The sequence below is a fragment of the Ailuropoda melanoleuca genome, chromosome 4, assembly GCF_002007445.2.
Source record: "Ailuropoda melanoleuca isolate Jingjing chromosome 4, ASM200744v2, whole genome shotgun sequence".
Taxonomy (NCBI): domain Eukaryota; kingdom Metazoa; phylum Chordata; class Mammalia; order Carnivora; family Ursidae; genus Ailuropoda; species Ailuropoda melanoleuca.
In genome coordinates, this window is record NC_048221.1 from 120,070,644 (window position 1) to 120,080,101 (window position 9,458).

Here is a 9,458-nt window from a genome sequence, read left to right on the forward strand (position 1 = left end):
CCTGGCCCCCCCCCCCCCGCTGTCGGGTAGGCAGCTCAGCACGTGGTTGCCTGATCCCACAGAGAGGGAGGGGCTGGGAGAAGACAAGCAAGCATGGCAAAATCTCTCGTCCTTTCCATCACGAAGCCACACCTTCCCATGCCTGGTGGTGGGCAGGCAGGGAAGCTCCAGGTGATGGGAGGAAGTCAGCAGCAGCTTCACCCTGATGGCAGGCACCGTGTCTTGGGGGCCACTGTCACTTCCGATGAATGTCCGCTGTGGAGGGTCCATGCATCCCATAGAAATGCAGGGACGGTCCTGCCCAAACACACATTGTTTCCCCTGTCCACAGGGGCAGCTCTGTCTGCTGCCCAGATGTCCTTGGTAGCTGGTCGGCTCCTTCCCTCTGCCAGCTGCTTGCCCTGTCTGCCCTGCCTGCTGTATTCGCCCCGCAAGTCACCAGACTCACATTCGATTTCCCAACGAGGCTTCAGGTCTTAACACGAAGACGTCCTGAGTCGCTGTCAGGAGTCACTGTGAGTCTCACAGTAGACTAATAAAGTACCTGTCTGATTTGTAAACTTGAGCGAGTACGTGTAGGGGACGAGGGTACAGGGTGATCTGATTTACCTGGGTCTCTTCTGGTGAGGGGAGAACGTTGTTCCTGGGCCGTGCGGGCTGAGTGGGCTCACAGTGGAACAGAGGTGGCTACTTTGAAAATGCCAGACCACAGCCCCACTCCTGTCATGGTCCGCTTGGGCATGAGGTAGGGTTTCCGGAACAAACTTAGGGCAGCCTCCGCCTTTCACCACTCGTGGTGGCTGTTCCACAAGGTCATGTCTGGGTATGTCTGCCAGATGTTTCCGTGAGGACACTAGGATCAGAGAGAGGCTCCTTGCCTTCCCAGCTGGCCTCTCTTTTTCCTTCTAGGAGTCCTCTGACATCAAACACCTCCACCCCTCAACACACACACACACACACACACACACATACACACACACACACCCTTTTGGGGCCTCCTCTGGGCTCCTTACTGCACATCTCAACTCTAGCACTTAATGCATTTTTCCCAGATGTCATCTTCAGTGAGCTCCTTTAGGGCAAGGAGCTTACGTCTTATTCGTCTCTTACCTAAGTTCCCTGTGACTCAGTTGCCTGATCAAGGAAATGGGAATCATGACCATAGCTTCCGCATGGCGTTGCTTTGGCTTCAGTCAGGTAAGGGACTGACCACTGCGGCTGGCCAAAGTAGGTGCTTGAGGAACGCCAGCTGTGTCCGTATCTGCACAGCTACTGAGCTCTCAAAAAAAAGAGGCTGTGGGGTACCTGGAGTCAAGTCCTTGCCTTACCACTTCCTAGCCGTGTAACCTTGTGTCGGTCACTGACCGCATCGGTGAAGACGGGAATGAAAACATCTTTCATGTTTCCAGCGTACCCAGTTCTATCACATTTCCCACAAGAAGACATTACCATGGGACATTTGGGGGTTTTCTATCCCGTGGGGCCCCCAGACCCCCCATTTCCCATACAGGGTCACTTCAGCTGCTGCCTATAGACTCGTCCCTTTCGGCTCTAAGACGTATTTTCCCTTCTCATCCCGCTGCTTCTCCATCTCTTTATAATAGTAATAATGATACTTTATAATAATAATATTAATATTTTAAATGTATGCTGAGCTTTATGGTCTCCAGAACACATTACATCTCACTTCAGTTGGAGTCCCATCCGGAGTCTCTGAAGTCAGGGGTGCATGAAGTGAATGGAGGCCCAAAGCCACCGGGCTAGGAAGCACAGGAGCCAAGACTCAGCTTCCTGACTTCCTGGAGGGACGTGGGGGGCAGCTAAGGACACAGCCCCAGCGCCTCTGTCCACCAGCCTGATGAGGGCTGCCCCAAGGCCCAGTGCACTGTGCTCTGAAAGGGGGCTTGAGACCCATACTTTTCAAAAGTCCCCCGAAAGTGCCAGACCATACACCAAACTGCTGGGCGCTTTGCCAGGAGAGTCCATGGACCTATTTTCTGCTTCTGAGGAACTTCTGATAGAAGCCAGGCCCCCTGGCTCAGATCCAAGTGTGTACATGAAAATAGTGGAATGAGGGGAGACCTGTGTGTGAACAGACAGGCTTTTATATCAAAAGCAAGATGAAGGTGAATATTAGGGGTGGAAGCAAGGAAGATTGCTTCTAGAAATGCCCATGGCAGGTATGATTTGCCTTGGGATTCTCTACCTTCCTTACCCTCCCTATCCTGATGCACAAATAAATCACTAGCGCGGAGATGGGACTGAATGAGGAGCACTTCCTATCTTACTTTGTCATCAATGCAAGGATCTTCTCTAAGGTATCTTTCATCTTTCATGTTCCAGAATTCTGATGGCTTTGCTGCCAGGCTCTCACAAAAAGACACTCAAGGGGAGGACTGAATGTACCCTCTCTTCCCCCTCTCTCCCCCCAGTACTTGGCCAAGCCTTTGTCCCTCTGCCCATCCCTGCCCAAGCCCTCTGGCCCCCTGAGCTCCTGAGTTAGCTAGGGGGCTGCGGGCTGGAAGGGCACACATGGGGGTGCTCAGAGCCAGGCAGAGGCCTGATGGGGGGAGGGAAAGTGTCACAACCCAGATCAACGAAGGACTTCTTTCACTTAAGGAGAGAGAAGACAAGCCCTGAGGAGTGGTTTCTCTTGTCAGGTATTGCAGTGGGTCCCTGGGTAGATGTGAGACCCAGGGCTGTCCCCTTCCTTTTGGGGCATCCTTCAACCCTACATTTCCCGTGGGGGCTCCGGAGCATGTGCAGTTGATCTCTTTATATCCTGAATCTCCTTATTGTTGCCTTTTTGTAAAATCCTGGAGTTAGAGGAGTGATTTCTTAGATAAAGGTGGATAAGAAAGGGACCCTGGGGCCTGCTGCTACCAGCCATGTAACCTGGACAAGTTCCTTGACCCCTCTGCCTCAGTTTCCTTTCCTGTAAAACAAGAGCTGCTGATAACCACCTCACACGATTACGGGGAAGAGGGAGTTCAGGTAGGTAAAGGCCTCGCTGCAGCGCGTGGCACCGAGGGAGCCCATGCAAGGGACAGCGGTGTCAGGATGCCCCTCAGCTGGGGCACACAGCAGTGCTGTGGGGCTCTCATACCTGAGCCCACATCAGAAGCCCCTGCAGCCTCCTAGCCCCAGGTGTTCTAACTCAGTAAGTCTAGAGCGGGGCCCAAGCATTTGCCTTTCTAACAAGTCCCCAGGTGACATAGAGGCTGCTGGCCCTGGGACCACACTTTGAGAACCAGTACCATCATTATTATCCATACGCAGACTCCGAAAGCAGCCGCGGTGCCAAGCTCAGTGCACCTTTCATGCAGCTGAGGAAGTTGGGGTGCTGCAAGTTCAGTAGCTAAGTACCCACATACCTCAGTACCGAAGCTCTCAAGCCAGCGTGGATAGAGTACTTGCGCCCAAGTCAGCCTGGCTCCAGAACGACCACAGTCAACTGTCAGCCGGCCTCAGGTCTTCATTCACCTGGGATTTATGGAGCATTTGATAAACCCTGCCTGCATACAGCACCGCGGAGCTCAGGAAGCAATTTCAAATACATTTCCTCATTTCATACGTACAAAAGCCTGTGAAGTAGGTCGAGTATTAATATCGCCTGCCTTTACAAGGAAAATGTAATTACAGATGAAAACGAAGGCTGGGAGCGGCCTGGCGTCTTGCTCAGGGTGGCACAGCAGAGCCGCCCGGCCTCCCACGCTGCTCTCACGGCTGTGCCCGCCTCTCGCAGGCTGCTCCGTGTGGGCCCCGCCGCGCGGGCACAGCGGCAGAAAAGTCAAAGGTGTGGGGAGATGCTGGCAGCACAGCTACCCTCGGGCAGAGAAGTGAGCTATGTATAAGGAGACTCCGTTCTAGAATACCTCCCAGGCAGAGTGGGACCCGGTATGCCAGTGAGGTGAGCGCTCACTCTCACGCTGAGGCTGTAGGGAAAGTACAGGGAACCGGTCATGGCAGAGAGAGGCGGGCTGGTGAAGTGGCCTGGAAGACAAACCGGGGACAGCAAAGTGAGGGGGGGAACGGAGCAACCAGGGGCAGGGTGGTGGGAGTGGCAGTGGATGTGCAGAAGGAGGGCCCTGGGTGGGGTCCTCTGAGGCCAGGCCAGCTCCCCTGGGCTGGACTTGACCTTTCTCCTCCGGCCACCCCAGGAGCCCAGAGCACCTGCCCCTCGCAGGCCTCGCAATCCGGAGCCGCGTTCCTAGAGCCCCCGCTATCACTCCAATTGCTCTGATTAGAGGAGCAAAAACAAGCCAGGTGTTACCAGGAAATGGTCTAATTAGCTCTTAGTGCTGACGATTTCTGGGTTGTTTTTTTTTTTTTTAAACCCTGGACATTTTTTATCCGCTAATCATCTCTCAGTTCAACCCGCACAGAGCTGCACGCGATTTACCTTTTGATGTTCACAGAAGAGAACTCGTGAATTTCAAAGAGCCGGCAGGGATTTAGGGGGAATCACATGCAGAAGCTGCCGCCTTAATCAAACCTCATTAGAGGGTATTCTTCAAGCAGGTTTTCCCTCTCTTGCTGCCTCCCTCCCCCTCCCCTGTCTGATTAGAGGACTGGTTATGGGGTTGGTGTGTGTTTTCTTTGGGACTGTCAATTGATCCCATGTGGTGAGGGTCTCCTCCCACCCCCGCCTGCCCCTCCCTGTCCCCACCTCCCAACAGCCAGCTCAGGGCTTGGAGTCAGGCTTCCTCTCCCACCTTATACTAGTTGCCATGGTGAGAATTAAGGCTTCATAAATAAAAGTAGCTCCAGGCAAAGTCCTCCTGGAGAGCCTCTGCATCCTGCTTACACAGGGCTGCTCACCGGAAGCAGGGCTCAGATCGGCCCTCCTGAGGGAACTCACAGCGCCTCTACCAGCACCATCCGAACCCGCCTCCAACACGCGCAGGGCCACGGGCACCCTACGGTGGGCAGTGTGGCCTTGGAAGGTGCCCGAGGAACTGATTGGTCTGGGGCGTTCGGATGTGGAATACGGCATGACACCCCAAAGGAACATGGAAACCCAGCCTCTCCCTGTAAGTCCAATCCGCAGTCCAGGCTGGCACGTGAAGTCAATGCCAAGTCATTCCTGCTGCACATTCCTGCGGCAGGAATTGCTGCTTTGAGCCAGACATGGTGCTAAATCCTCTAGAAACATTTTCTCTCCAATTCTCCCAATGGCCCGGTGAAGTAGGTACTGCTGTTCTCTCCATTTTACAGATGGGGCTTCTTACCGCACAGAGCAGTAGAGGAACTTGCCCCAGATCACACAGCTTGTAGTAAGGAGCTCCTCGACTTCGAGCTTCTGGAAGGCAGGGCAGACGTAAAGCAGATGTCCCCTTGGTTCCTTGTAGACCCAGTGCTGAGCGCAGAGGAGCTGGGTAGTACCCACCCCTGGAGGGACCGACAGGCCATGACTCTGAGCTGGCCTCTGGCAACAGAGAGATTACTGACAAGGACCCTGCCCCCAGGGACAGGAGTGCCCAGTGGGGCCAGCAAACCAGCCCTCAGAAGGCAGCGGAGGTGACTGGGCGGGTGAAAGCTGCAGGAAGTGGAAGCAATTCATGCCAAGTAGCGGGAAGCTGCTAGGAGGTGCGGTGAACGGGTCCTTGTGGCGGAAGAGGGGCATTTCGGGCCACGGCATCAAGGGAGACCTGGGGCTCTCCGTTATGAACAAGCAGGATGCCACCAGATGAGGGCCCTGGGCATGATCGTGTCCAGATCGTGGAGAGCAAGCGCGCTGAGGGTTTGGGTGGAGATGGTGGCGAGACCCTGGGGAGGCTCAACTTAGTTGTTCGCGTTAGTAAGGAAAGTCACACGATGAGAGATCAAATCGAGCCTTCAGAGAGCTCACTCTGGAGGCCCTGCGAGGACGGCCTGGTCAGGTCAAGGCTGCTGCAAAAAATTGGGCAAAAGTTGAACCGGGACAGAGGTGCGAGAGGTGGAAGTGGTTTGAGTGACCTTCTCCAGTAGAACAGGCGGGTCTGGTCACTGATTTTGTATGGGGTTTTGGGGTGGCGGCAGTGGGGAAGGGCGGTCCCTGAGGATGACTCCTGGGTTCCCATCTCCATGTGGGGTGCGTGCGGTGGCATTTACTAGGAGAAGGCAGGGTCATATCCCAGGGGCTCACAGGTGAGCAGTGTGACGGCACAAGCCCTTTGGTTGCCCTGAGTTTTCATTCCTCAAATGTGATGATGTCTATTTAAAGCTCGGGTTAATACATGCATTTGTCACTAGACGTCATAATCATCTCCCCTCCTTCCACCTCGCAGTGTATTAAACCGCACGCCGATGAATCTGATCCAGGAGATCATATTAGTAGATGACTTCAGCAATGACCGTAAGTATCTTCACCCCCTTGCTCTGTAGATACAAGTTCCCAGCCCCCGCATAACAGGCAGAGGCCACTCCACTGGTTCTCCAGGGAAGGGGGAAAGCCTGGCTTTGTAGCAGGTATGGAAGACTTTGAGTGTCCCTGAGGGGCTCAAGAGGGAGATAAACCTTACATTTTAAAAAAAATATCTTGGATTCTCTGCTGCGAGTCTTTGAGGACCTACACAGTAAATTTAGTAGATCCTTGATTGTTGGGGTATGTGTGTGTGTGTGTGCCCCTAACCTACATTCCTGGACGTGGAAACCTTTGGAGGGTTGACCCTGGGGCCCAGAGCCCAGAGCAATTTATAGCGCTAGAGGTTCCTGACTTGTATCCGTGGGAATCGCTAGCCTGATTGCAGGCTGAAACCACCCCCTCCTTTCATTCCCCTTGGACTGGGTGGGCTCCGTGGGAGAGAGGGTAAGGTTGATAAACCAGCGAAGCAAAGCCAACATGGTGGGGTCCCAACGTGGAGTTCAGAGGATTGGTGAATCAAACAAGTGATGGGTAAGCTGGCAAGCCAGAGACAAGCCGGGGGTCTCCTCCTGCCCATCCTGGCACATTCCCCTGAATGGTGGAGAGTTAAGCCATCTCTGTGTGATGGGATACCCTGAACAGATCACTTAACAGATAAGGTCTCCAGGATCAAAAGCCCATGATCAGAAAGGAGACTCTGAAATTTATCTCATCCATTGTGTGGTCTCCCAGCAGTTTTTGCTAGAACCCATTAGAGTGAGCAGGACTCTTGTCTCATTTTTTTAATGGTTTGTAAGAAAGGAGAAGAGTCTCCAGGTGACCGTACCAAGAATTCCCATGTGGGAGTGCTTCCTAGTAAGCACACAGGTGCTGCTGTGTGACCGACCTGCACCAAAGAGGCCACTTTGCATAGACTGGGCCACGTTGTATATCGATAGCAGTGGTCGGTCAGCCTCATCCAAAACCCACAACCACCCTGGAGTCAGGACAAGGCTCTGCGGTGGGGGCAGGGATGGCAGGCTGGGCTGCCTTACCTACTCTCCGGGTTCATGTCCACCGCAGGGCACTCACACCACAAACATTTTGTCTTTGCAGCTGAGGACTGCCTGCAGCTCGTCAAGTTGCCCAAGGTGAAGTGCATACGCAACAGCGAGCGGCAAGGTAGGTCTGTGCGGCTGGGCGGGACCTTGGAGTGTGGGTGTGGGGGGCTGGGGATGTGCGTTTAGTGTGCAGGGAATGTCGTGTGGCTCCGCTGTGAGCTCTCTGGAAGACGGAAGGACAGGGGCGCCCACTTGCCCATTTGTCACTGCCGCAGGTCTGGTCCGGTCCCGGATCCGGGGCGCCAACGTTGCCAAGGGCACCACTCTGACTTTCCTGGACAGCCACTGTGAGGTGAACAGGGACTGGCTCCAGCCCCTGCTGCACAGAGTCAAAGAGGTGAGTGGGGCAGACTGAGGGTCACGGTGCTGCGCCCCCACCTTCTCTAGGCTGTCTCAAGCCCGCACTTCACATACGCTCCCCGGCCCTCTGGGAGAGGGGTGGGACTGAGTGCTGTCCCCATGTGACAGATGGAGACACTGAGGTAGAGCTGTCTGCCTGCCGTCACATAGCAGGCGGTGGGGCGGCAAAGCCGGGGACCTGTTCTTTGTATCACACTGGCACCTGCAGCAGGCCTGTGAGTGGGGTTGCTGGCAGCTGCTGATACATGACCCCTGCAGCTTTTGGGTGAGAGAACTGCCCAGAACTATTTCTCCCAGACGATAGAAGGTTCTGGAAAGGGAGCCCTGATGAGTGCCTTTTGTGACAAGAAGGCAGCGGAGGTGACTGGGCCTTGTCATCCAATTCCTGAGGCTTCTGTCTTCCCTCCACCCACGCGTCACCCTTGCCCAAAGGCTGAGGCACGTGGGCAGAATGCCGAGAAACCTGAATTCCTGGCCTCTGCCTGCCCTTAAATTGCTCTGGAATTCCGTCTGCTTCCTCACTCCATGTCTCAGTTACTCCTTTTGAAAATGAAAAGAACCTTCCCTTAATGTTCCGGTTGGTATTATATATTCCACAGACCGTCCACCCCTGTCCTGATCTGTAGAAGGCTCTGTACTGTAGGGGCTTAGCATTTTGCCGTTCCTGTCCGCCCTGAGTCACCGACTCCCACAGCTGCTCTGTGAAGTACGAGGCCGCGTAGTTCTCACATGCCCATTTCACAGATGAGGACATGGTGTCGGGGGAATGGCGTGACTTGGGCTGATTTTCCCTGGTGGCACCACACGCGCCTGAGCCCCCACCGCCTCTTCGCCGTGCCGTGGTGATTTCCTCCTTGCTCTTTGTGGCAGCTTCCCTGCTCTTCCCCGCAGCATGACCGTGTTGAGGACGAAGGAATCCGTATGTGTGAACTGCTCAGAGAAGTGGGAAATCCTTCCCGACTCTGTTCGTTCCGATGAGAGAACCTCGGCGGGTGTGCAGAGCTCTCACGCGTGGGCCCAGATGCGAATACCCATCCCGTGATCGCCTGCTCCGAGATTGGGAGAGGCGCTTGGCGCCGTTTAGGAAAATCCTCTCTTCCCCTCTTTCTGGCACAGTCCAGGTGAAGAGGTCTGCATTGAGAAATAGTAGATTATGAATAGACCGTTTAGTTGAGGGGCTTTGCCTGGCCCTAGAGGTACTTCCAAATCCTCCCCTTGCTGTGTCCCAGACGGGAGGGGATGGGGGGGCTGAAAGTGCCAACGCTTTATCATGTAGTTGGCTCACCCCCCCACCCCAGAAACAGTCATCTCATTAGCAAAAGCTCAGGTTTGGTGAGAAACGATTGCTGTGAATCACGAAGATGCCCCTGTCACCCCATCACTCAGGAAATCCCCAGGGTTTCAGGTCTCGTTCAGTGAACCAGGAACAAAGTCCAGGCGTAGATCTCCTCTGTATCACAACATCACGGTATAAACACATCTTTAATTAAGCTTTTTATTTTAATTTGAGCATAGTTAGCATACGGTGTTATATTAGTATCAGGTGCATAATATAGTGATTCAACAATTCCGTATGTTGCTCGGTGTTCATCACAACATGTGTACTCGGAATCCCCTTCCCCCGTTTCACCCCTCCCCCCACCCACCTCCGC

The 9,458-nt window shown here is 54.3% G+C and overlaps 1 protein-coding gene across 1 annotated transcript in view; it reads left to right on the forward strand.

The window, feature by feature from the left end:
* GALNT14 (polypeptide N-acetylgalactosaminyltransferase 14) overlaps window positions 1–9,458 on the forward strand; it is a 224,200-nt gene that overhangs the window by 172,673 nt on the left and 42,069 nt on the right. Inside the window, exons 4-6 of the mRNA XM_034657296.1 lie at window positions 6,270–6,337; window positions 7,442–7,507; window positions 7,662–7,783. Coding sequence (XP_034513187.1) covers window positions 6,270–6,337; window positions 7,442–7,507; window positions 7,662–7,783 — 256 coding nt within the window. The remainder of the gene's footprint in view (window positions 1–6,269; window positions 6,338–7,441; window positions 7,508–7,661; window positions 7,784–9,458) is intronic.